A 26,213-nucleotide genomic window follows, 5' to 3' on the forward strand; every position below is an offset into this window, starting at 1 on the left:
GCATTATGCCGATTCGGCTGGATGATCTCATGGCCGCGGACCGAAGAGGCGGGACAAAAGGAACGCTCAGAGTTGCCAAACTACGATTTATGCTGCCCGATATCTGAATAAAGTCTTGCCGATCTGCCGGATTCTGAGCTATTTACCGCTTTGCCAAGGAAAAATAAATTCGAATGATGGGCAAGCAATCAATTGAAAATATTGTTATTTTATAGGCTGCTTTTTCAAAATAATTATATATTTCCTTAATAAAAAGTTACTGACAAAATATAATTTAAGACAAACATTAATTTGTTGTGTGTCAATTAAATTATAATTAATTTTTTTATGTATTTTATAAATGGTTTTTACTACAATTACTGTGTATGCCATTTTAATTACAGGTGCTCGGAATTTGATTTTTTAAATCTGATTTTAAATCACGTCAGAAAATGTTATACACAATTAGGAACATAATACAGCCATTCATGTTTGATTAGGCTTATATATTGTCGACAGAACACAAAACAAAAATTTCTAGAACCATTCTTATGATAATAATTATGTTTTTTCACTCGATAAACAACTGTGTTATGATGTTATTTTATTTTTACATATTCTATACATCAATTTTACAAAAGGTTCGCGTATCCGTTAGGTGAGCAAACGGGAAGCAGTGAACTGCTTGATTGATTTAAGGACGAAAGATATCTACATGTCATGTAAAAAATGCCAAAAGCCGTTTTTCTTGAAAGATTTATTTTGAGCTACAAATATATTAAAATTATATTATTAAATAATATATTATTGCCAATTTTAAAATTTGAAAATATCATTTGTGTTTGGAATAGATAGTGTAGGCATTTTAGACTTAAACAGATAACACCGTAGATAATTTTAAATTCAAAATGGCAGGCCACTAAGAGGATCTCGCTTTTAAATAAGGCAAAAAGGGCTAACAAGAGTTTATCCAGGAGGCCAAAGGCAACATAATTAACAGTATACATTCAAATTGCTTAATTTAAGGTCGTTAGAGATTCCTGTGGCTACCCCGAAAATTAACCCGAATATGAGGCAAAGCAATAAAATCCAGGCATCCTGCACGCAACAGATTACAGCTTATAAAAGTTTACATCGGGATAACAGAGTGCCGTGTGCGCAGTCCTGCGTGGGGGGTGGAATTGGGCAGGAGGGGGGGAGGGGACGGACGCTCCCACAGGACCCTCGCTATAAACAGACCAAACTCAACAGGTTTAAGCTCAGTTGGCACTGGGCGCTGCTCGCATTCAATCGCGGAAAACGAAGGAAAAATACGGCGGATACGGAGAAAACTCCCACGTACGGAAAACTCACATTGCGGGGCCTAATGTCGCATTCCTCTTACTTGTCGCTAATAGATAATTGAATTTCTTGCCATTGTTGTGTGGGAATTTAATGCGTGTCATGTGTAATAAAAATTAAAAAAGAAACTTTTTATGTTCGTGCTGTGCGATTGATTGGAAATACGGCCGCGAATAACACATAAAGTCAAATCCAATAAGCCCAGCTGTGGAATATATCAAAATTTAATAAATATCTTTCGAGTTTTTTTTTCCAATTATTTCCGAGTGTGTGGGCAATTAAAACTTTAATCAATAAATGTGCTCTTGATAAATGCGAAAAGTAAACCAGCCAGCGGACACTGCGACAACAGAAACAACAAAGGATGAAGGATATATGTCCACATAGATACAAGAACGCAGGCCATCGCGCAAATTGTTTACTTTGGTGCTACACTGGGAAAAAAAACCGCGTTCCGCCCGGGGGAGCAGCAATCAAATGTGCTTTCAATTAAACTCAAAGCCCCCAACCCCTTTGCTCAATTCTCACCCTCCCAAAAGGCAACGCTTGGTTGCCTGGCTGCTCATCCATCAAATTTGTCGTCCTGTCGTCCTGACGTCCCGAGGTCCCAAAGTCCCGATGTCCTGATGTCCTGAAGTCCTGACATTTGTTTGGCGGCCAGCGAGGCGGCCACGGGGGCGGGGGCGTGGTCCGGCCACCCATATGTGCTTATCTGCCATTCCTTGCAATTATTATACGCGCCCTCCTCATTACGGCCCCATTGAAACTCAACAAGTGTCGCCCGAGTGAAACTATCAGATACAAATTGAACACGCAACAATTATGTACAGTCAGCATTCGCAGTGACATTTGCACTTCCAGCACACTGCGAAAAAAGCTTAACTAAATATATAGAAATAAACTTAACATTAAAAAATGTTTCAAGAAATAATTATACAAAAATCTATACCGCTTAATTTAGTTTAAAGCTTTAAATGACACACTATAAAAAGTATTGATACTAGCTGTATTTAAAATGGATTTCCTACAGAAAAAAATACGAAAAGTTTATTTTAATAATACAGACATACATATATAGCGCGCCAAATATAATATTTAATAGATTTTCAATGCCAGTTTTAAATCACTCTCACATCTTAAACAAATATTATATTATTCGGAACAAATCTTTTACATTTTACATTTGTCCTTATGAGTTTTTAAAATAGGAATTTGAATTTAAGTGTTCAATTTGCACCTTCGATAGTTTCAATTCCTATGGAATTTCTGCGGGACCCTTAAGCACCTCGGATATAAATATTTCGGTGACATTTTCTCCCCGTGCAGCAATCGTGTTTATGAGCCACTGGCACTCCACATCCTCGCCTGAACAATCAGCAATATGCTAAATGGAAAAGCGCACAAGTCCGGAGAGGACGAGAAGGAGAACCCTGACCCGAGCCTGAACCAGAACCAGAACCTGAACCCTTGTCCAGCGGGCGGCAGTGCGGGTTACAGCAGAAAGCCGACTCCCAGCGTCAAGATCGACATTAGCAGTTGCCAATCGAACCATCCGATGGACGCGCGAATGGCTGTGGCTCCCGAGGAGATGGACTCCTCGGCAGGAGGAGGGGAGGAGGGGGGAGGAGGAGGAGGAGGCGGTGGCCTCCTATTGGTGCCCACACATCACAATCTGCAGCTCGATAAAATTTCCGTGCGCTCGATTAGTTCCGAGGATATATCGAGTGGCGGCAGTGGGAGATGTTGCAATGCCGCCGCCCGTAACCCGGCCATAAAAACGGGTCGGCGCCTGCAGCTCATGCAGGTGAGTTTCTCCACCTGGAATATGGGGACACTCTACAGGTGCGAATCGAAAAACAACAAAAAAAACACACTTATCCGGAGCAGCATAAATTAGCGGATGCGCATGCATCTTAATTAGGGCGACTGGTCAGAGTCACGTGCCTCGGGGACCACAGAGTGCGTCTGTCTAATGAATGTCGCGATTAGCGGACTACGATAAAGACTAATCACGACTCCTTCACCTCCCTTCACACCTGCTTTACGTTTACCTTTGCCTTTACCTTTGCCTTTACCTTTACTTTACCTTACCTTTACCGCTCGCAATCAGCCGGAGATAACGCCGAGATTGGTCCAGGTTCTTCCTCCACCGAGCACATATTGATGACAAATGAAAATATATGGGACAGTGGGTCAAAAGCCAGCAGCAACTATTGAAATTCTTTATAAGATATTTTTGATAGATTTTTTAACTTTACTTACTCAAAAAAAGGTTGGGAAAGGTTTTATTTCCATGCTAACGATTGAATTTTTTTAACACCAATAGAAAGTTAGTGGGCAGTAACGTACAAAATAATAGTAGATTACTCAAAAAAATATAATTTGTTATTTTTTAAGTCTATAAACAGATATTAATGATTTTAATGATATATAATCATGAACAACGTCAACTAGTTGAGTTAAAATATTTTTAAAAGGTTCCCTTAGTCTACTTCTATTTTTGTTTAAATCTTTTTTGGTTACCCATATTTTGTTTTCTATTTTATCAAATTCCTTTATTCCAAAGTGCCTGTTTTAGTTCTTAAGACAAATACATATTCTATATGAAACTAAAATACAATAATATTGTTCCTTTACTTTCCCACAAAATGGTAAATACCTTCTTCTTCTTTAATTGATTTAAGTAAACCTATATTAATAATGCATTATAACACAAATCCACTGTGGGCGAAAGGTTACTCTCATTGACATGCGAATCCATTTCCAGATGATAATTCTACCATTTATACCAATATTGGCGTTGATTGTGCAAACATCGGTGACACTACAAGAGATCCTGGAGTACCGTTCCGCCGTGGCCGACATCGAGACACAGGTGGGTCAATGGGTGGGTGAGTGGGTGGGTCAGTGGGTGGGTTAGTGGGTGGTTTGGAGGATAGGTCAGTAGATGGGTCAGTGGGTTTGGTCATTGGTTGAGTAGCTGCGACAATGAAAAGAAACAAACAATGCCAAGGCGACCCGGAAATTGTGTCTTTGAAGCGTAATTAAAATTTATTACTGCGATTCAATCAAGCGCCAAGTAGATGACGGAGGAGATTCCCTCCTTGGTCAACGTTCACTTGACCATCACGAGAAACCTTGGAATCGTTTGTTTGCTCAGGTAAGTGCCGTCCAAGTCCCCGTGAAGGGTTCTGGAGCACGAGCTCGCGGCCAGCCACTCAACGGCGTCCTTCTGGCCCACTTCCGCCCACAACCGCCCACTTCATCTATCCATAATGCAAATGCGAAGTCTTCGCAGGAAAATGTGAAAGAACGGAAAATATTGTACGTACTTATATGAGCCAAAAGTGTGTGCTGAGGGGGGAATGGGGAAGCCAAAGTGAATTGATAAGGACGCAATGCGAAATATGCAGCGACATTGAGGGGGTGGAAAATGGGAGTGGGTAGTATATACCGGGAAATGGGGAGCGAAAAGTGGGAAAGTGGGAGGCCGATGACTAGTGGTTGGGGTGTCGGTACTCATTGAATAGGGTCACGTACTTAGAATGCAAAACTCACTATAAACAAATCAAGGAAAAAAGAATAAACTTATTGATGAAAGAAATTTTCAATCCTTGAAAAAGTGGAGCTTGCAAATAACAGTTGACAGTTTTTCATTGTTAAAAAGAGATTACTTTCCTTACAAATAATTTTTAAAAATATAAGTCCTATCTTTCTAAATGTACTTATTTGCCCAATTACTTCACAGTATCTAATAATTTTACCCAACAACAGTGTAATCTAAAGAACTATGATAACTAGTTTAATGAAAGTTTTTAAAATCGGAATTGTTAAAAAGAAATTACTTCTCTTACAAATAATTTACAACAAAATTTGGCACTGTCTTTCTAAATGTACTTATTTGCCTAATTACTTCACGGTATCTAATAATTTTAACCAACAACAGTGTAATCTAAAGAACTATGATAACTAGTTTAATGAAAGTTTTCAAAATCGGAATTGATAAGGTTACTCATTTGGCAGTATTTAACTATCAGTTGGAATATTAATAAACATTCTAAAGATAGTATTTTAATCAAATTTAATTACTTAATAATAATTTACCCTTAGACACACTTATAAAAAATATCACGCCTTTGATAATAAACTAATAATTAATAATCAAATATTGATTTAATTTGAGCAGCACTATTTAATGAAATGTACTTAATATTGTCAATATCTCCCTTTTCTTTTAAAAGACTTAAACGGGAATCTTGGCCTCGAAGAAAGCACTGGTATTGAGGCACAGCTGGGTCTTGAACACTTGCAACGGGGTCTGGCAGATGTGGGGTGCCCACTGGGTGCAGTTCTTCACGGTCAGGCGATGGGGATCCATAACGAATGCCTCAGAGGTCAGGTTATAGTTGGCCAACAGGGTGAGGCAATCCCCGCTGGCGGGAGTGGGCTGTCCCGTGTTCCAGGGCAGATAGAAGGCCTGCTCCCCGGTGCTCTGCCAGTAGTAGTCGTCCCTAACTTGGCCCAACTTATTGCCGGCTGTCCAGAACTCTAGTTGATATTGGGCAACCACTGGGAGCCATTGGTTGATGGCATTCAGTTCCGTCTGGTTCTTGATGCTCAGGAGACCGGCGTTGATGGATCGGCAGTGGCGATCCGATTCGTAAAAGTTCTTCCAGCTCCCGTCCACCAGGAGGCACTTGTCCGCCACTCGGGTGAAGTTGGTGGGACAAACGGAGATGGTATCCTCGCTGGCTACCTGGTAAAGTTGGCCAAAGGCCAGACTGACCAATGCAAAGCAAACTAACTTGGGCCACAACATCTTGGGTAACTGACCCGCTGCTGGCCAATCGAGCTCTTTTATATGACCGAACAGCTGGGGGGTGCGATAAGTCAGCTTTTTGATAAGGATTCGTAGAATATTAAGTATACGCCTAGTGGTAGTTATCTTGTCGTTATCAATTTGACTACGGCGATCATAAACTCAAAAAGATCGCCTGACTGCAAGGGCTCAGTTGATTACTAAGGAGAACCCCCTAGTTCTAAATTTAGGGATTCCTATAATGCTGGCCAAAATAATAAAATCAAATTGATTTGGAAATCACAAGCATTACAATTAGTTAGACTGACTCATTTGTTTGTTCATTTTATAAGGCAAATTGTCTTAAAAAATTTCTATACTTACTGCTGAATATATTTAATCTAATTATCTTATATTTTTCCCATGAACCTGATAGTTCCACTCGGCGTATACGTAATATCAAAGGCAGTTTTTTTTTAGCAAACAAATACAAAAGATAACATATCAATTTAGGCTATTCTAAGCCCGATCTTACAATTTTCTTATAAATTGTAATCATTTAAACATACCTGAGTAGATATACTTATAATTCTTTTTCTTGGTTTCACTTGGCCTTGTAAATAATTAAGTATTTAAGTTTATTTCTCTAACTTTGTTTTGGCAAATTAAATCAGTGCAAATGCGCAAACTTTCATATAATGTTTTATTTTATGTTTTCAAAGCAATGATAATTAAATTAAAAATGTTTACCAAAAAATCAGTTGTTTTTGGGTACACTTATTTACAATGGCAATACAAATTAAAGTTTTGTTCAGACGTACTTATTGAGTTTTTTCAAAAGCATTTTGATTCAAAAATTTGTTTTCAAGCTTTATGATTTAATCATGACAAAACTTTAAAATGACCTGCCTTAAATAATTGTTATAACTTAGGTGACCATTGCCACCGACTTGGGAAAGGTGGTAACACGCTTGCAACTGGAGCGCTCTGAAGTAGCCTTTTATATTTTCACAAACGGCAGCAAACAGCGGTAAGTGCTTCGTCTGCTCAATTCCAGAGGATTATCAGCTTATCATTTTACCTTTGGATTAAAAACAGAGCCAACTTAACACTGCGATTTGCAAACACGGATCACGCCTTGAACAACATGACCACCTGGAGTGAAATCAGTGTTCCTACAGCTCCAGACGAGGATGAGGACGATCGGGAGATGATGCTGAACCGATACGAGTTCCAGAGTCGACTGAACGAGTTCAGGGATCGGGTGCGCTTAGAACCGGAAGAGAGCTCCATCACGGAGGTGATGAACTGGTATACATCCATCAATCGGGGATTACTGCATCATTTAAATGAGCAAATCAAGGAAACAGACAGCAGTGGCGTTTGGCGGTGAGCTTAAAACTCTAAGATAAAAATACTTAAGAAGGAAATATCAGTTAAATGGTCTTCTAGCTTAAATTCATAATTTATAGTAAATCTGATTAGCATATCTTGGAAAAAATTTTAAGAATATATAACGCCTCAAATTTGTTTATTAAATCAAATAGTTATCTGGTGGGATTCAAAAACCTTCTCAAAAGCATTGAGTGCCAGAACATCGCAACTTCGTTCGGCATCAGATACTATGGACGAGGATCCTTGACGGCCGAGAATTTCGTGTCTTATGTGCGCTACGAATTCATGGCCCGTGAGATGATCAACTCCACCCTGAACTACGCACCCATGCTTAAGAATATGTACACCAATATCACCAGCACCAAGAAGTTCCATCGTGCCAAACAAATGTGTGTATGCTGGATTAATTTATAATAATATGATTTGACATGGTGTCCTTTCACAGGAGCAACACACTGCTGAAGAACAATCCGAATGTTTCAAACGAGCGCAGTGCCATCGAATTCTACGAGTTGATGAACAACTATACCGATGACCTAAGAATACTACAAAAGGCCCTGCGACGATTAATCAAGTAGGGAAACTTAAGCTTATTTCTTATATCCCAATTATTTACAATACTTTTAACTATTTTCTGATTTTCTTTTTTATTTTAAAGGGAGTATGTGGACGAAACGCTGGTGCAGGCTGACCGAAAAGAGGCCATTGGCATAGCCATTCTGGTTGTGGTGCTCCTGGTATCGCCGGTCATCATAGTGCTGGTTAAGAATGCCGCTGCCACGATTCAGGTGCTGATATAGCCTTTATAGTTTAACTAATCCAACTAAGCATTCCACTTCCCGTAGCTTTATGCCTTCAATCTGTCGCAGAAGGCCAAGGAGTTGAAGCGGGAGAAGCGGAAGAGCGACTCGCTGCTCTTCCAAATGCTGCCCCCCAGCGTGGCCATGCAGCTGAAACAGACCCAGCAGGTGAGTCCGGAGTGGGTGGGAATTAGGCTGGTCTAATTGACTCCCTGACAGGTGCCCGCCGAGCTCTACGAGGCAGTTACCGTCTACTTCAGCGACATCGTGGGCTTCACCGAAATCGCCGCGGACTGTACTCCACTGGAGGTAAGTTTCCTATGTTATTGATGCTTGTACTGTTAGAAATAAATACAGGTACGATTTCTTATAAGATCTCGTTGCTATATTAACAATTGTTTAAATTTAAGATTCCGATAGTTATGAGTTTTCTATTTTAAAATTCTAATTTAAATAAATTATTTGTACTAACAATTTTAAAAGTATTCCAGGTAACTTAAATTATACCCCGAAAATCAAGTTCAAAATTTGATTCCTCAATTTATACATTTAACAGCATATATATACTTTAAGCAAGAAATAATCAATCATTTTATCTGAACATTATATTTGGCAATTACAAATTTAATTTCTTAATTTTAAATAAAGCCTTTCTTATTTATTAAGTTTAAGATGAGGTATGAGGTTAGAGATTTGCGTGGCTTAGCTTTATTTTTGGCATATGTGTGATGTTATTAATTTAAATTGGACGCTTAGTTTTATTTATTTATTTATTTATTTATCTAAAGCTAACAGTTAGTGTTAAACTAAGAGCTAACGTTTCGTAAGAGCCATAGCAGCTTAGGCCTTCAGCTCGGGGCTTAGATATGTTTATGGAACTAATATAAAGTTATTGACAAAGTTTACATATTTACAAAGTTTTCATATTTACAAAAGTAATGGATTAATTGTATTTACATATTTACATATTGTATTTACATGTGTTCTTATTTCATATATTGTGAGTTATTTTAGAACTGTTCAGGAATTTTAAGATGAGTTGGGAGTTTGAATTTGTGGGATTAGCTATCATGGTTATGGGGTTGGGGTTTTGGAGAAATAGAGATCGTTGCAAGGTAAGAGCGGGGCAAGTACAGATTATATGCTGGATATCTACTTGCGCATTGTTGCACAATGGACACACGTTGCTTTTTGTCCGGTCTAGGTAGTGGGACGCTTAGTTATTAAAGTTCTTTCCTGGACTTTTCATTTGACAGGTGGTGACCTTTCTGAACTCCATTTACCGGGTGTTCGACGAGCGTATCGAGTGCTACGACGTCTACAAAGTGGAAACAATTGGAGACTCGTATATGGTGGCATCGGGTCTGCCGGTGAAGAACGGTAATTTATGCAAATTCAGCTGTCAGTCAGTCAGTCATTTAGCCCGGCTCCCCGTCAATCGCCCCGCTGTTTGGCTGCCCCCAAAAAAAGATTTGCGCTAATTTAAATTTCATTTGTGGCCATGCGCGTAATTTATGCCATGGAACCTTCCAACCCGCTGCCTTCTCTGCAGGAAACAAGCACATCAGCGAGATAGCAACAATGGCGCTTGATTTGCTAGACGCCTCGTCGGTGTTCCGGATTCCCAGGGCCGGCGACGAGTTCGTCCAGATCCGGTGCGGAGTGCACACGGGTCCGGTGGTCGCCGGCATCGTTGGCACCAAGATGCCGCGCTACTGCCTCTTCGGCGACACGGTGAACACGGCCTCGCGCATGGAGAGCACCGGCGAGGCCCAGAAGATACATATCACCGAGGAGATGCACGACTCGCTGCAGCAGGTGGGCGGATTCCGGACCGAGCACCGCGGCCTCATCGATGTCAAGGTGGGTGGGGACTATGATTATAATATATTCATTTTTAATAATAATAAGAGCTTCAATTAAAAATTTTCACTTAATGCAACACGTCGTATGAGCAACCACAATATCACTCATACGTAGTGTGGTTTTTAATGGTACAACATTTTTTTTATTTATTAAGTTAACATTTCTTTAAATCCAATTTAATTATTTTAATGAATTTCAGGGCAAAGGCCTGATGAGCACCTACTGGCTGACCTGCAAGGACGGGCCTGTGAGGGCTCGCGAGGAGATCTCTTGGCGGGCGGACATGCAGCCCGTGTTTCTGGATCACTTGAAGCTGCATCCGCCGACCGACTACAAGCTGCCGAAGCGAAAATGAGCGGCGAGCCACTGCCAATTTTTCGGCTAGGCCAAGCTACTGCTAGCCAGGATTTTCTGGCCATATATTAATGGCGCTTTTGTTGACCCTCTCTAGATGTGCATGTGTTTGTGTCTATCTCGGCGTGTTTTCTCCTTCTATTCTTAGACGCTTTGACGCCCAACCGTCTTTATGTAATCCGCAGTGTGAATAACGAGCATGATTAAGCCAAAATACAGACTTATGTAAATTAAAAACAAACAGCAAGCTCAAGCTATTTTTACATTTTCATTTCGAACGGAATGGTAAATAATTGCTTTTCTCGAATTTAAAATGTTTGGGTAATTTATTTTATATTCAATTGAATAATATAAAGTTTTTTTCGTATCCTGTTTTTATTGATTTAGTTGTGAAAAATCAAACATAATAATGATTTTTTTATTGCAACTTTAATTTTATTGTTCGACCTGTCGATTAGTCATAATATTTTTGGCCTTATTAAATTTACGAATTTTATTTTATTTACCTAACCCGTATTGAATTATAAAAGATTCAATCAATTATTTTAAAAACATTTTTTAGAGTGTGTTTGGTGGTGAACTAAGTCTAACGGTACGTTCACGAGCTTCTTAAATCGATATCTATCGATACCTGGTCAGCTGGAGTACGATAGTGTGACCGCATGCCGTAAATTTGAACTGTGTCAGCGTGTGCGTGTGTGCGGGTGTGTGTGGGAAGTTGCAGACAGAGAGAACAAAGTAAAAATTTGAAAAGTTAAAGCGCTGCAGCTGCTTGGGATATAGCCAAAATCGGACGAATCACTGCCATGGCCAAGGTTATATCGCAGGACACCTTTGACGATGTGGTCAAAGAGAATGTGGTGGAGTTTTCCATGACGCCCTCGGAGGCGAAAGAGGAAACCATTAAGCAATTCGAGGCGCAGGTGAGTAAAGTCAATTGTCTAATTCCGACAGGTGATTCACTTCAATGGACTTCTTGTAGGGCATCAATCTGGCGAACATCATAAAGGACCTGTCCGTTAATCCTCAGACCGGCCAACCGGTAATCAACGAAACGGTGGACAAGATCAAGGAGCACATTGGCCAAAAAACGGAGGATACCTCCCAGCTGCTGGAACAGCTGGCCACTCTGGATGCCGAGTGTCAGAAGTCCTTGGCCCACCGGGTTCTAGCCGGCAAGAATGGCGCTCACGATGCTCTGATCACTCTGCTGGAGGAAACCCTCTCTGCTGATTCACCCAACGAAGCCTTGATCAAAAAGTCACTGGAGGCTGTTAACAGCCTGACCCACAAGCAGCCGGATCTGTTTGATGCCGAAGCCATGGCCGTGGTTCTGAAGTTGCTGGCCCTCCAAGTGGAGAACCAGGACATCACCCTGCTGACGCTACAGTGGCTCCAAAAGGCGTGCATCATGCACGAAGTGAACCGCCAGAATATCATGAATACTCCCGCCCTTAAGCTAATGAAGCCTCTGCTGGGCAAAGGCAAGGATCGCCTGATGCGCGAGCTGACCGCCGTGTTTCGATTCCTGGTCCTCGACGACGACATCCGCGTGGAATTTGGCTGCGCCCATGAACACGCCCGACAAATAGCCGGCGAGGTTCTGCTCCCGCTGGTCGAACTACTGCCGGCTTACGAGGATCCCAACGTGCTGGCCGATTTGCTGCTCACCATTGGAACACTGGCTGTGCGGCAGGAACTCTGCACGGCCATCGACGAGGCTGGCGGTCTGAAATCCGTATTCGAGATCATGAGCCGGAACCTAGACGAAGTGCGTCTGAACAAGGAGGCCTTAAAGTTATTGCGGGCGCTGGCTGGTCATGACTCGGTGAAAACACATATAGTCCAGCAAGGCGTGGCTCCCATCATAAAGCAATTGCTGGAGACGCACCACTCTAACGAAAACATCGTGGCTGCCGCTCTGGCCTGCGTGACCACGCTGACACTCCGAGTGCAGGAACACAGCGCCGCCTTCTTCGAGACTGGAATTGCCGAGGTGATTGTTGAGGCGATTCGCGCCCACCCCAAGCACAAGATCGTCCAGCGAAACGGAGCCTGGGCCATCCGCAACATGGTGTCACGTTCGCGAAACCAGTGCGAGACCTGGATTTCCTTTGGTGTCGAGGATCTGCTGAACGACGCCATGAAGGAGCACCCCAGCGTGCAGCAGGACATCAAGGCGGCGCTGCGTGATCTCGGCTGCAGTGTCCACCTGCGCGAAGAGTGGACGGGAACAGCGGAAAAGAAGATTGCTGCCTGATCGCACATTTGCCTTTTGTATTTTTTTGTATTTAATGCTAACTTATTACTACTGCTTACTCCATGCATTGGCTATCTAACAATACGGCAATCCTTAATAGCAATCGCACGCTAATACAGCAACTGGGGGAGTCTTAAATGATCACATGGCTATTGATTTATTTGCCCAAGTTGAAATTGCGCAGGGAGCCGGCTTTAAGGCGTTGGTTTACGTTCCGGGAAAGGACGGCTGAGGGTCTGCTGCCCGCCAAACCCTCTTCTTCGGCGCGCTGCGCGAAGGGATCCACCTTCTCGGAGCCGCCCATTCCATTGTAAACAAAGTTAGAGCCTGTGGTGGCCGCCAGACCTGTGCTGCTCGAGCTGCCCAGCAGCAGTCGAGGCTTCTTGAAGATTGAGTACTACGGGGATTAAAACTATTAATTTTACTTCACTTAGTTGGCTTGCTGTACCTACCTTTTCACTGAGATCGCTGTTGGTTTTACGTATGGTTCCGCTGGTCATACTCACACCACCGGCTCCCTTGATGGGTGATATTTTGGTCTTGACCAGTCCAATATTACCCTTGGTATTGAGAAGATGAGCCAAGCCCACGCTGCTGGATTTGATGTTGAGATACGGAGAGGTGGACTCTTCAATACGCTTTATATTCTCCTTCTGCAGGGATGAAAAACATTAAATGCTGCTATTTCCGAATAACTGCGAGTACTTACAACTGTAGGCGAAATGGTGGAACGCCTCGCATCGCGTTTAAGGGCTAAAACGTTACTATTTAGACCATAAGAGGTGTTGGGGGAGTCCAAACAAATGGGCTTGCTCTCTAGAGCTTGAAGCTGAAAAGAGGAGACTTTATTAAAATCGAATTTATGTGAAAGTAAGCCCTGCCGACCTTCTCCTGTGCCTGGTAAAGATCGCTCTCCAGGTGGGAAACACGCTCCTCTAATTTGCTGTAAAAGAAAGGACAAGACTTAAAATGGGAACCATTTACACACTAAAGTAGACAAACCGTTTCAGATCGATCTCTTTGCGCAGATCATTCTGCACCAGTTTGACTACGTTTCTGAGCTCCGTCTTCTTGCTCTCGCACTGGCGCAACTCCCGCTTCAGTGTGGACACCCAGTTGGCCAGAACGTGGGGATCGGCCTCGTTCTTGAGCAGGCGTTCAGCATCCGCCGAGCCAGCTGTTAGAATGGCCGAGATGCCCTCCATGGCCTGTATCTGCGACTTTAAGGATTTGTTCTCCTTGCGCAACCCATCCACCACCAGGGCGTCGTTCTTTAACATGCTAATCTGCTCAGCATAGCTGCTGATGAGGAATTCCTTCTTCTGCACCTTCTGCTCCAAACCAGCGATGGTTTTTCTGAAAAGGAAGAGAGGATCAGAGGGTGATTTCAGGGAATTTCTACGGTAAGACTCACAGGCACTTCTTTTGCGTCTCCTTTAGATTGCGCATCTGCTGCTCATCCTTGTTGCGCTCCTTTTCTATCATTTTCATCGACAATTTTGCGTTGTCGAGCTGCTCCTGCAGGGAGCCCACATCGATTCGGCTCACATCTAAGTTGGCCAAATTGAAGTAGACTCTAAAAATGTTGCGGGCAGTGCACTTGTTACGGCACTGGGGACAGGTCTTCGATCTACAATAGATACTGAAATATAACATCGGGAGATCTCGAAGAACTCCAGAGGACTCCTTACCGATCGAGCCATTGGTTGAGACAACTGTGGTGGAACATGTGCCCACATACAGTGGCAAACACCTCGTCGGCCTGACCAAACAGTTCGGCGCATATTACGCAGTTTAAGTTTAACATTTTTTGGCACAGATAACTACATAAAAACAGTTATTACAAAAAGACAACAAAATGCACGCCGCACAATTTACGCGCCCAACGAAACACAGCTGATTTCAGGCGATTTCACCATCTCCGCACTAGCTAATTTCACCACAGCAGCATATGGCAGATATCGATAGTTTGGCAGTCTGTGAAGCTTAGATTTTTTCACGCTATATTGGCTAACTTAAAAGATATTTGTTTTTAAACGAGTTAACAATACTTCACACTCTTTTGATTCACAAGACATCATTATTGTTGGATTTATGCTCTTTTTGTTGGATGTTTTCGATTCGACTATTATAGCTACTTTTGTACATTGTACATTCGATACATGTGATAAAAAAAGTTCAATAAATTTACACTATTTATAATACAAAGTGAATTAGCTAAGTTTGGTTTACACTTATTTTCTGTGAATTTTGCTGTAAACTAAATGTCTTTGTTTTTGCAGAGAACATAATTACAAATTTACAAAATAATTTAGTCTAAAGGTTTGTCAAAGGTTTTCCAGCCACCATAATGGACTTATCGGTGACAGAACCACCACCAGCGGGCAGTTTGCGAAAGCACACCGTGCGCTTTCGATAGTGCCATCGGTGCCACCACTAATACACAACTATAAAAGTCGTCGAATAGCAATAATAAATAGGATTGTGATAGATTTGTGCATTTAATTCCGTTTGCTAGTTGCGTTCCAATCGACCGTGGGTCCTAGTGAACTAACTGCAATCGCACTTGCACCGGAAGCGGGAGCTGGGCGAAAAGGTGGATAATTTGGCGTGCGCATTTCATTTCGACACCTTTGTCAACGCTGATTCTTATTTGGTGGAACACCGACGACCAGCGCACGCATACAAACGCAGAAAAGAAGTGTGTGGAAGGGGCAGAGACAAACAACCGTGCGATAACAACAACAATCGGCAGCGATCCCGTCGAGAAATGGAAATGGCCAACAACATGGTCGGCAACAACAGTGGCGACAGCAACAACACCACCTACGGCAGTTACAACAACAGTGCGGCGGACAGTGGTCACAGCTCGGCGATGGGTGGAGGAAGCGGTGGTAGTGGCGAGGGGGCGCGTCTGCGGGATGTTTGCAACATTCTGAACGCAGGCGCCACCAGCTACCAAATTCCAACAGGTGGCTGTGCCTATGACCACATCATCGCCCTTATGAGAGACCTCGATCTGCAGGACGATGGCATCGTGCTGAACTCCAAGATCAAGACCATCGAGACGGACTACTGCAACATAGTGCGCGACGAGTCGATGCTGTGGTATGTGTTCCGCTCTGTCCGCGTGCCCATTGATGATTAATAATATCATAAGTAGTGTGTATGTTCGGCACCTCTTTTCGCGTATAAATACCCGGTGAGGCTAAGGTACAGTGTGGTGCGTGAGCGTAGGTTCAAAACTAGAGAGCACCTCAACCCATAATTTCTGATAACTCCAACCTTTGATAACTTGTTGATTTATAGCTAGTTAATGTATAATTATTTGACAAACAGGCAGTTTTGGAATTCCCATATTTGTTATTTAATCCATCTTGTTGTTACGGCGGTATTTCAATGGATGGGTCTTTCTAGAAAGCGTAGGCAAATGAATTGCTTAATTTTCGGGGTTTGCTTAAAATTAAATTTATGCATTCTACGTTTACTCCATTGGAAATTTATATATTTTGCCCCTAGCAAGAAAAACACTTATCAAAGTTCAGGGATTCCTTTATTTTTAGCGTTCAATTGGTGCGGTTGATCAATTATTTTAAGGCAACTTACAAAACGTTTATTTCTAATCATAACTTATTTATGACACCATATAAAATTGGTTAGTAGAATAGGAAATAGTTAATATTTTTGTTTAAATAGCTAATATACATTCAATGCATTCCAGCCCACTAATTTATTTAAAAGAGCTACACATATTCAAGCGCTATACAGTTTTTAAACGCAGTGTAGATGTAAATATGTGTGTGCACGAGTTTGTTGTTTGCGACCAGGTTGCTTGGACGTCAGCGTGTCTTAAAAATTTACAGCTTTTCATACAAATAATCACCCCTAGAGAGACATCGGCGCCATCGAATCAGTTCAAAGTGAACATTTTTCCCTCCGATTCTCTCAGGCTCATGCTCGAGTTAGTTTGCTGAGCAAATAGTTCGCAACTTGGGCTTATCAGATAATGCTGCTGTGCCTGCGAACCTATCATATAAATGTGTACAATAACATACCAACAGTTGAGGGTAAACAAAAGTGGGCGTTAAAGCCAGTTGTGGTAAAAACTATAATAATGATCATGTGGGAAAGTTTAATGATTAGAGAAAACATATTCAAATTTGCATAATAAAAAGGGAAATAAACAAACACATTTGTATATATGTTTATAAGTATGTAAGATATTGAGAAATAATGCAGTCGTTTCTTTCTACAAGTATTAGTCATAGAGTTACACTCACTCGCATATCTCTGCGTACACCCCAAAAAAATTTCAAAATCTAACTTTAAACCCTAGCTGTTCGGCCATTTATGCATATATTCAACCCATTCTTTTTTTTAAACATAATTATAATTTATTGTCTTCATTGACGTATTTTTTTTTAAATTATTCAACAGTGTTTTATATTTTATTTTTAATTTTAAACTTAACACTACCAAAAAATGTACCCGCAAAAGTCTGCGTACACCTGTTTAAAACACAAATAATATTATTTTTAGTAACTGGTAGGGTATCCTTTTCTCTGCAAAACTTCCGTAAGGCGTCTCGGGATGGAATCCACTTTTTTTTTGTCTCATTTGCAGTAATTTTCCCCTACTCCTCGAGAATCACATTCTTGAGCATTTTTTAGATGTTATCGTGTGTCTTCGGATTTTCCTCTCAAGAAGATCCCAAAAATGCTCATTTGGGCTTAGATCAGGACTTTGGGGAGGTGTTCGCAGCTGAATTATGACGTTATACAGCAGCCAAAGCTTGGTATTCTGCGCCGTATGCTTCGGGTCGTTGTCTTGTTGGAACCAACATTCACTTTCGAGCCCTAATTTTTCAGCACTTTCTTTTAAATTGTTTTTTAATATGTCAATATAGATTTTCTGATCCATTATTAACTCGATAAATGCCAATTTTCCAACGCCACTTGCTGCCATACACCCCCACACCATTATTCCGCTTCCTCCTTGCTTTACTGTGCCAACCAAATTTTCTTAATTTGAGGCTTCTCCGCTTTTCCTCCATACCAAAACCTTTCCCTTGATTCCAAATATGCTGAATTTAGTTTCGTCGGGAAATATAATCTTATTCCAGAAGTCTTGGTGTTTGGAAATATACTCATTAGTAAAGGTTAGGCGCTTTTGTCTATTGTCTTCCGATATGAGAGGTTTTTTGCGGGCGACTCTGCTATGGTAGTCAGCCTTTTTTATGGTCCGGCGTACAGTATCTTCGGAAACTCTTTTGGAAAATCTATCCTCGACCTTCAGCTTTGCCTGGTGAGCTGTCGTCCTTGGGTTGAGCTGAATAGATTTGATAATATTCCTCTGCTCGCGGTTTATAAGTAAAGGCGGACGGCCAGAACGAGCCTTTGGCAAGATACTTCCAGCCGAGTTGTAGTTACTTATCACTCTTTGGATGGATGAGTGGGTTCTAGCAACTAAAGCACCAATTTCTCTATAAGATTTTCCATCCAAAAAACCTTTTAATATTATTTTCCACTCCTCAACAGAAATTTCCTTGCCTTTTTGTTCCATGTTGCAATATGCTCGTTATTATAATGAAAGAGTTTCATTTTAACTGCGTAATGTCTATTTTTAGACATTCTAAAGTAGATCGGCGACAACAAAATTAACGGAAATCGCACAATCCTGCATTCCTCGAAGTTGAAAACTGCTGTACGCAGACTTTTGCGCGTACACTTTTTCGTAGTGTTAGGTTTAAAATTAAAAATAAAATATAACCCCCTGTTGAATATTTCTAATATTTATACGTCAATGAAGACAATAAACCATAGTTTTGTTTAAAAAAAGAATGAATAAAATACATGCATAAATGGCCGAACAGTTAATGTTCAAAGTTAGATTTTGAAATTTTTTGGGGTGTACGCAGAGATATGCGAGTGAGTGTACTCAAACTGATTCAATTAAGTTTTGATTTAAACATACACCAATACGTAATCCGTAAAACTCACAACTATCAAATTATTACTGGATAATACTATGTTTTAAGAGGCCCCTAATAGAAAACTTCTGCGATCTGACAATAAATTATTATTTGGTTCTCACTTGCAGCGAATCCATGGAGTACCTAAATGACAAGGCGCTAGGCGATGGTGATACGGCGTTAAAGTTCGCCCTGCTCTTCTCGTCGCGAAACTTCGACGCTCTGGCAATGAAGGAAACAAAGGTGCGCAGCGCCATGCTCAAAATCCTGGAGACGAACTTTCTCAACGCGGATACGTATCGGCTGCACGACAAGAACCGTCTGTACAACTCAATCACGCTTCTGGGCGAGTACTACCACAGGGTACGGCTGGCGGATAATGCCCCGATCACCATTCTGGGTGAATCCCTGCTGGACCTGCTCACCCGCGAGCTGAACGATACCTCAGTGGTGCTGGGCACACGGATCGCCCGTCTGGTGCTCTCACAGATCACACTCAACGGGGAGATTATGCGCAAGCGGCACAAGGTGGAGATCGATCTTCTGCTCTTCCACGTCCGCCGCCATTTGATCATGCAGCCCGCGCTATCCGCCAAGGTGAAAGCCATGTTGCTGATGGTGCTGGACCTCTTTTACAGCCACTTTAAACACATCGGTCAAGACCTGGAGGCCATGTACACAGACTTTTTGGTGGTCGAAGATGGCGAGGAGGATGGGGTGAACAATAACGGCGCTGGGCCCCAGCATTCTGCTGAGGATGGCCGCCCACAGCAGCAGCAGCAGCTCCAGCATAAGCAGTCGGAGAACGGTAGCAGTGCCAACACTTCCGCCCATGACCAGGATTCCTTTGATCCTCCGTCGTCGACGAAGAAGTGGAGCGAGCAGGTGTGCGAGGACTCGTTCTGCGACATTGGCTACGGTGAGACGGAACAGGGTGACGATAGGTACTCGGAGGCTGGAGGTCACCCATACCCTGCCAACAACTCCCTCGCACTTGGCCATCGACGTCGCGGATTTCAGCCACGCCAAGTTCCGCGGCCTCTTAAGTCACAGCAGCCACAACAGCCACCCAGCATAGAGTATGTACTTTTATTTTATTATATTGGTGGAGGAACTTTAAATTTACCATATAGTTTTAAATACTTGTATTCATATGCAGCTGAGAGTACTTACTACGTTTAAGCGCACATTTATTTGCTTGCCAAGTGTTTAGTAACATACACATTCAGAATTAAAATACGTGTTAATTTATCTCTTCCGGATAAACTATTTTTGCAATATTACTTAAAATGATATTACAAATTTTAGAAATTGTAAATGTAAAACTAAAAATTCTATTGATTTTTGAAATTGTCGGATGATTTTTGATTTATGATCCTCAATTTTCTATCTATCTGAGGAAAGTTGATTAGTAAATTAAATTATAAAATATAATGTTTATGCATGTGAAATTGTTTTCTATAAAAGTGTGTGTACGTTATAATCAATTACAAATAATATATATCAATCATTCTGACATTGGGTCTATATTGAATTAAAAATATTAAGAATTATGATTAATTATACTTATATCTATCAATCAAAAAATAACAATCGATTGTGATTTATTTATAGCGAAATTTCCAAGATTGATTCAAGTCCTATAAGTAAGTCAAGGAAAACCTTTTAAATCAAATAACTTATTTGACATTATTAAAAAACGTATTTTTTGTTGTATTATATTCGTTTGATTTTCGACAATTTACTGATGATTGAGATAGGTTAAAAAATAAAAAAATATAAAATGTTTATTTCTTGTATAGTTTGATATGAATAATTTGTTATTCAGTTAATTTTTATATTCATTTATAATCCTATTCTCCTAGTTATGCACAGTATTGAACGAAGAGTGGAAAATAGCTTTCGATGATCCCTGGTGAAAAATGAATTGAGAACACTGTACAAAAGTTTTTTATATATATCATTTCATTCCTCATATTATTATACCCTTGCAGAGGGTATTATAATTTTGGTCAAAAGTGTGCAACGCAGTGAAGGAGACATCTCCGACCCTATAAAGTATATATATTCTTGATCAGGATCACCTCCTGAGTTGATATAGCCATGTCCGTCTGTCCGTCTGTCCGTCTGTCCGTCTGTCCGTCTGTCCGTCTGTCCGTCTGTCCGTCTGTCTGTCCGTCTGTCTGTTTCTACGCGAACTAGTCTCTCAGTTTTAAAGATATCGAATTGAAACTTTGCACACACCCTTCTTTCCTTTGCACGCAGTATATAAGTCGGAACGGCCGGGATCGGCCGACTATATCCTATAGCTGCCATATAACTGATTGATCGGAAATGCCATAACTCTGCTGTTTGTTAAGTTAGGAAGTTGGAATTTTATATGGGTTTTATATTTGGCCAATCAATCCGACCTACCAAATTTCATAAAGATCGGCCGACTATATCCTATAGCTGCCATATAACTGATTGATCGGAAATGCCATAACTTTGGTGTTTGTGAAGTTAGGAAGTTGGGATTTTCTATGGGTGTTATATTTGGCCTATCAATCCGAACTACCAAATTTCATAAGGATCGGCCGACTATATCCTATAGCCACCATATAACTGATTGATCGGAAATGCCACAACTTTGGTTTTTGTTAAGTTAGGAAGTTGGGATTTTCTATGGGTTCTATTTTTAACCAATCAATCCAACCTATCAAATTTCATAAGGATCGGCCGACTATATCCTATAGCTGCCATATAACTGAACGATTGGAAATGCCATAACTTTGGTGTTTTTAAAGTTAGGAAGTTGGGATTTTTTATGAGTATTAAGATTGCATCATATGAATAATTTTGGAGAATATAATTTACAGAATATTCTGCAAGGGTATATCAACTTCGGCTCCGCCCGAAGTTAGCTTTTCTTTCTTGTTTTAAGTTTTAAATTTGTGTAATTTAATATTTTTTAACTGCCTATTTTTTAATGATTGGTATAATTGAATACGCTTTTTCTCTACAGTACCAACTCCGACCAGTATCCATCCATGGCCAGCAGCGAGGATCGGGACGAGAGCAAGCCGCTCCCTAGCTGGCGGAAGACTCGCTTCAACCGCAACCACGACGGCGACCAGAGCAACGGACGGTCACGGGACCAACAGCGGCGGTATAGCGTGAGCTGCGACGATGACCACCACAGCGTGCGCAGTGAAGGAGGCGGCAATCTGCGGCTCTACAGCATCCACGACAGGAGGAAACACTCGCAGGAGCGGATTGAGCGCAACATGACTGGAGGAGGCAACTACAACAGCATCGTGAACTCGAATTGGGATCAGAGAGATCGTGACGATCGCAGCGAACGCTCCTATATTAGTAACTACGAGCGCGGGAACAACTACAAACGTGGTGGTCGATTTAACAACCGGAACACCTACGACAAGCCGCCGCGATTCCAGAAGCAACAACAGCAGCAGCAGCAACAGATGCAGCAGCACCAACAGGGCGGCTATCAGAAAATACACAGTGATACCTGGCGGCGCTCTAACAATGCCATAAATAGTGGCTACCAGGATGAGAACTGTGCGTACAACTCTAACGGACCGGAGTCGAATAGCCGCAGCTCATCGAGGGCTCGCACTCTGCCAAGACCGCCAAAGTCTCAAATGGATAAGTCTGCTGGCTATAGATACAACCAGAGTCCCACGCATGGAGGCGGCGGCGGTCCAAGGTTCCCGCGCTACAGTAGCCAGAGCAGTTTGGCCAGCGAGGCGTCCAGCTCGTTTGATCGCCGCCAGCAGACTTCGCCGCAACACCAGCCCCAGCGGCATCGCCACTTCACGCGCCGCTCCCAGCCGGACATCCATCAACCGCAGAACGAGGAGAACTGGCAGACTCAGGGTGGCCAGGGTCAGGTCCAGGAGCAGCCACCCTTGATAAAGGAGGAGAGCGAGCTGGTGCGGAATGCCCAGCAGACCACCAAGTACATGAACTATCTGTCGGCCCAGAAATGAGACAGAGCAACACATCTTCGTCAGGGCAGAAAAATACATTTGTAAACTAGTTAATATAGTTTATAGAGAGTCATCCCTCAGTTACTTCCACAATGTTCTTCAAGTCTGTTAAACAAGTTTTTTTTCGTTGTTTCCTGAATCGTTTTCCGTAAATGTTTCCTAATGAAGGGACTATACATATATACTCGTAGACTGTTTTTCGTCCTAAACTGAGCTCAAATGTCAAACTAAAACAACCGATTCAGCCCAATTACAAATCAAATCGTTGTCCAACTCAAAACCAGGCTCAATAAATCAGCAAACAAACAATACAAAACACACGCATGCATTACACATCGGATCCTATCAATTTGTAAATACCAATTATATATAATTGTCTTATGTAGTCGCACACAAACAAAACATAAACACTCCCACACAAAACACAGTCACACACTCATTTTTATATTTATACATACAAATTGTTTAGAAACTAAGTACAAAGTCAATGAAACAACAAAAAAAAATCCTATTTCTATTGAAAAGTAAAAGCCTGTTGATTAAATGTTACAAGCATGTTGAACATATATATTTGTATTTTAGCTAAATATATACATATATATTAAATGTCATGTTACAGTGCAGATTCAGCAGATTTATTAAACGAATTATACAAGCTAAACGTATTTTTAAAGCAAATTTTGTGAGGCCCTTTGTTGGAACAACAAAGCCAAGCCGGAGTGCAGTGAGAAATATGAATTGTAGAGTTATACGAGTAGTCTTATATAAATACTTAAACCCCTTTGTTTAGGCATAATCATTATGTTCACAACATGCGTAGGTTCCAAACACTAATCAGAATATACATAGCGTCTAACACATTTTTAATAAAAAATTATAACATGAAGATGAAGAAAGCAGTAATAACAATTTCGTAAGAATAGTAATTTACCGAGGGTTTACTACAAGGACCTCATAGTCTGGTACATTAACTTCAAGTCCCCGATGCGGTATGTACATAACCTCATGTGACGGATGCACTTTTCCCAGCCGTATGATTCCTTTGTAAACGCCACGTCCCGTGTAGGTAACTTCTCCATCCTCAGAGTATCCGGTTTGAAGAGAATCCGACGAGTGACTTCCCTTTGTGCCAGGCACCCATTTATGATCGCAATCGGTCAGCACCAGAACTTCCACTTCCGAAAAGAATTCGTATGCCTGACAATCCCAGGAACATAGTGCTGTTTTGTTTTTTGCTTGCTGGTAACAAATCATTGTTCATGTAGACACGAGCCACATATGTTGAGTTACCTTTATCATCAAAGCCACATTTAACTACGCCTTTCGGTAGTTTTTTAGCGTTAGAATCCAAAGGAACCCATTGAACAGGCAGTTTGCCTTCCTCTCTGTCCGAGAAATTCAAATATATCCTGCGGATTTTGTCCCTGTGACAGCTCGCTCGGCACTGCGGACAAGTTAGGGATATATTCAGCCAGCGCGTGAGACAGACCTTGTGGAAAATATGCCCACAACTGGCAGAGTGGGATATCACATCGTAGGGGGTGTAGAACTCGCTACAAATAGCACATATAACTCCAAAGGATGATGATTTACTCTGGGCTTTTTGTTCCATTTAATAAGTGTTAAAAAAAACAAAAAAATTTCAAATAACAATTTAACTCTAAACTTGTTATAATGTAGAGCAATTGACCGAACTATGTATATATTCGGTTTGTTGGACCGCAAATGAACAAAAGTAGACAATTTTTTAAAAAGAAACCTCGCATCCCATTTCCATTTTCACTACCTACAGATTTTGGCTATTATCGAACAGACCAATCTGTAAGCAGGTTATCTTTTGGGTATGTTTTCTTTCTTTCTTTTATATGATAAGGAATTGATCAACGCATAATGTGTCTGTTTGGGTCCGTTCACAGATTACCATTTTTAACACCCTTAAATAAGAATAAAAATCGGAATTGACAAAATTTAAGATAAAATGATAATCTACAATTGGATGAAATTTTAAATAGAACATTGTGGTAGATAAGTTAAGATATTAAAATAGTTATTTTCAACGAAGGGTTGCATACCTTTTAAAAATGGATTAAAAAAAAATTACCCATAAATTAAAGTTCCCGAGGAGCTAAAAAAAATAACAGCGTTCTGTAAAGTTGAAGTGAAAACAGAGTGCTCCTGATAAATAAAAATCATACAAATTTTAGTTCTTATCTCTCAAAATAAAATACATAGTAAAATAAAATAAAAATGTTGTTATTAAACATGCTGATTACATTTGAAGCCAAAACAACTATACCGTGCAGGGTATAAAATGAGTAAATAAATTAAAATAACTGATAACTAGGCTACGTACACTTCGAGAACAACAGATAATGTTAGGGTAAGCCCCAAATCAAAAATTCTTTTATATTTTAACATCATAGACGTACATACATACATATAACAAAATTCATACAGTAATAAGACACAATTCATAAAGAGATTTCCGGTATGCTAAAGCATCATCGTTCGGCGTGATCACGTGGGGTGACGACCAGGACCTCGTAGGTGTTAACGTTCACCTCCTGACCCCGGTGAGGTATGTACATGACCTTATGACTGGGATGCACCTTGCCCAATCTTAGGATTCCCTCGTAGAAGCCTCGACCCGTATAGGTGACTTCGCCCAACTCGGAGTAGCCCGTGTGGATGGCATCCTGCGGAAAGCTTCCATGCCGACCAGCCACCCACTTGTGGTCACAATCGTTCAGCACCAGGATCTCCACATCGTCGGTCAAAACGTGAGCACGACAAGAATACGATCCGTAGGCGGCCTTTTTTTCCGGCACATACACGGAAGGTAGGAGATCATCGTCGTAGTAGCCCCTGGCCACATATGTCGGCAGCCCGTCCTCGTTGGTGCCGCACTGGACTGCTCCTTCGGGCGGCAGGTGGGCGTCCGGGCTACTGTGCACGTCCAGATCCAAGGGCACCCACTCGATGGGCATCTTCGGAGGCTCTGTGTCATCGTACTCCGTGGCCTCGGAAAAGTTCAGGTACAGCCGGTGAACACGATTCCGGGTGCAGGAGGACCTGCATTGGGGGCAGGTGCTGGATCGATTCAACCAACGGGTCAGGCAGTCCTTGTGGAAAACATGGCCGCACTTGGAGGTTGAGAATATGATGTCGTTAGCCCGGAAAAATTCATTACAAATTGCGCAAAGCACATTCAACGCAGGCGATGAGTCAGTTGCTGGGGCAGATTCTCCGCCTTCGCCGACGGCACTTTCCGTGTTGTCACCCTCCATATCTGAGTATCTCGTCAATAACCTACGAATAGGTTGGGCCCTCTAGTTTTATTCCGTATTTATTTCACAATGACCAGAAAGCCATTGACTACATCCTGCTCAATTAGAGATGAGCTTTTAGGAAATACCAGAAATACTGATGTAGGGGGAAGTACTGCTGAAAACTACTT

At 41.5% G+C, this 26,213-nt stretch overlaps 6 protein-coding genes across 7 annotated transcripts; 3 read left to right on the plus strand and 3 right to left on the minus strand.

Moving 5' to 3' along the window:
* The first annotated feature begins 2,701 nt into the window (after positions 1–2,701).
* On the plus strand, positions 2,702–10,534 carry LOC108037789. Its single transcript, XM_044461445.1, has 12 exons — positions 2,702–3,124; positions 4,088–4,195; positions 7,051–7,148; positions 7,217–7,507; positions 7,666–7,902; positions 7,959–8,087; positions 8,172–8,301; positions 8,359–8,481; positions 8,533–8,622; positions 9,570–9,693; positions 9,866–10,176; positions 10,379–10,534. Exons 1-12 carry the CDS (start codon positions 2,702–2,704, stop codon positions 10,532–10,534), a joined length of 2,220 nt encoding a protein of 739 aa, XP_044317380.1.
* LOC108037803 lies at positions 5,493–6,139 on the minus strand. Its single transcript, XM_017114446.1, has one exon. The coding sequence runs from the start codon at positions 6,137–6,139 to the stop codon at positions 5,564–5,566; it is 576 nt and encodes a 191-aa protein (XP_016969935.1). The 3' UTR covers positions 5,493–5,563.
* Positions 10,535–11,215: 681 nt separating the features above from the next.
* Positions 11,216–12,937, plus strand: LOC108037824 (armadillo repeat-containing protein 6 homolog). The gene is made up of 2 exons (XM_017114480.2): positions 11,216–11,456; positions 11,516–12,937. The coding sequence occupies exons 1-2, from the start codon at positions 11,340–11,342 to the stop codon at positions 12,791–12,793; spliced, it is 1,395 nt and encodes a 464-aa protein (XP_016969969.1). The 5' UTR covers positions 11,216–11,339; the 3' UTR covers positions 12,794–12,937.
* LOC108037825 (E3 ubiquitin-protein ligase TRAIP) lies at positions 12,787–14,698 on the minus strand. Its single transcript, XM_017114481.2, has 7 exons — positions 14,485–14,698; positions 14,208–14,423; positions 13,796–14,149; positions 13,679–13,736; positions 13,503–13,622; positions 13,246–13,446; positions 12,787–13,190 (listed from the first exon to the last, which is right to left on the minus strand). The coding sequence occupies exons 1-7, from the start codon at positions 14,598–14,600 to the stop codon at positions 12,951–12,953; spliced, it is 1,305 nt and encodes a 434-aa protein (XP_016969970.1). The 5' UTR covers positions 14,601–14,698; the 3' UTR covers positions 12,787–12,950.
* Positions 14,699–15,193: 495 nt separating this feature from the next.
* On the plus strand, positions 15,194–23,642 carry LOC108037818 (CAR1 transcription factor). Of its 2 annotated transcripts, XM_017114473.1 has the most exons (4): positions 15,194–15,901; positions 18,893–19,843; positions 20,379–20,410; positions 21,769–22,038. In XM_017114473.1, exons 1-4 carry the CDS (start codon positions 15,564–15,566, stop codon positions 21,921–21,923), a joined length of 1,476 nt encoding a protein of 491 aa, XP_016969962.1. In that variant the 5' UTR covers positions 15,194–15,563; the 3' UTR covers positions 21,924–22,038. The 2 variants fall into 2 exon arrangements, with proteins under 2 accessions (XP_016969962.1, XP_016969961.1); XM_017114472.2 differs by lacking the exon at positions 20,379–20,410 and having other exon boundaries at positions 15,195–15,901; positions 21,769–23,642.
* Positions 23,643–25,131: 1,489 nt separating this feature from the next.
* Positions 25,132–26,207, minus strand: LOC108037795. Its single transcript, XM_017114435.2, has one exon. It carries the CDS (start codon positions 26,041–26,043, stop codon positions 25,258–25,260), a length of 786 nt encoding a protein of 261 aa, XP_016969924.1. The 5' UTR covers positions 26,044–26,207; the 3' UTR covers positions 25,132–25,257.
* Positions 26,208–26,213: the final 6 nt, after the last annotated feature.

Source organism: Drosophila rhopaloa, unplaced genomic scaffold (assembly GCF_018152115.1).
Source record: "Drosophila rhopaloa isolate 14029-0021.01 unplaced genomic scaffold, ASM1815211v1 contig_115, whole genome shotgun sequence".
Taxonomy (NCBI): domain Eukaryota; kingdom Metazoa; phylum Arthropoda; class Insecta; order Diptera; family Drosophilidae; genus Drosophila; species Drosophila rhopaloa.

Coding starts and splice junctions, on each gene's coding strand:
- LOC108037789 (XM_044461445.1), top strand. CDS start 2,702: ATGCTAAATGGAAAAGCGCACAAGTCCGGAGAGGACGAGAAGGAGAAC. Junction 4,196..7,050: donor TGGCCGACATCGAGACACAG/GTGGGTCAATGG, acceptor GTTATAACTTAG/GTGACCATTGCCACCGACTT. Junction 9,694..9,865: donor GGGTCTGCCGGTGAAGAACG/GTAATTTATGCA, acceptor CCTTCTCTGCAG/GAAACAAGCACATCAGCGAG.
- LOC108037803 (XM_017114446.1), bottom strand. CDS start 6,139: ATGTTGTGGCCCAAGTTAGTTTGCTTTGCATTGGTCAGTCTGGCCTTT.
- LOC108037824 (XM_017114480.2), top strand. CDS start 11,340: ATGGCCAAGGTTATATCGCAGGACACCTTTGACGATGTGGTCAAAGAG. Junction 11,457..11,515: donor TTAAGCAATTCGAGGCGCAG/GTGAGTAAAGTC, acceptor GACTTCTTGTAG/GGCATCAATCTGGCGAACAT.
- LOC108037825 (XM_017114481.2), bottom strand. CDS start 14,600: ATGTTAAACTTAAACTGCGTAATATGCGCCGAACTGTTTGGTCAGGCC. Junction 14,150..14,207: donor GAGACGCAAAAGAAGTGCCT/GTGAGTCTTACC, acceptor CTTCCTTTTCAG/AAAAACCATCGCTGGTTTGG. Junction 13,191..13,245: donor ACAGCGATCTCAGTGAAAAG/GTAGGTACAGCA, acceptor TAATCCCCGTAG/TACTCAATCTTCAAGAAGCC.
- LOC108037818 (XM_017114472.2), top strand. CDS start 15,564: ATGGAAATGGCCAACAACATGGTCGGCAACAACAGTGGCGACAGCAAC. Junction 15,902..18,892: donor CGCGACGAGTCGATGCTGTG/GTATGTGTTCCG, acceptor TCTCACTTGCAG/CGAATCCATGGAGTACCTAA. Junction 19,844..21,768: donor CAACAGCCACCCAGCATAGA/GTATGTACTTTT, acceptor TTTTCTCTACAG/TACCAACTCCGACCAGTATC.
- LOC108037795 (XM_017114435.2), bottom strand. CDS start 26,043: ATGGAGGGTGACAACACGGAAAGTGCCGTCGGCGAAGGCGGAGAATCT.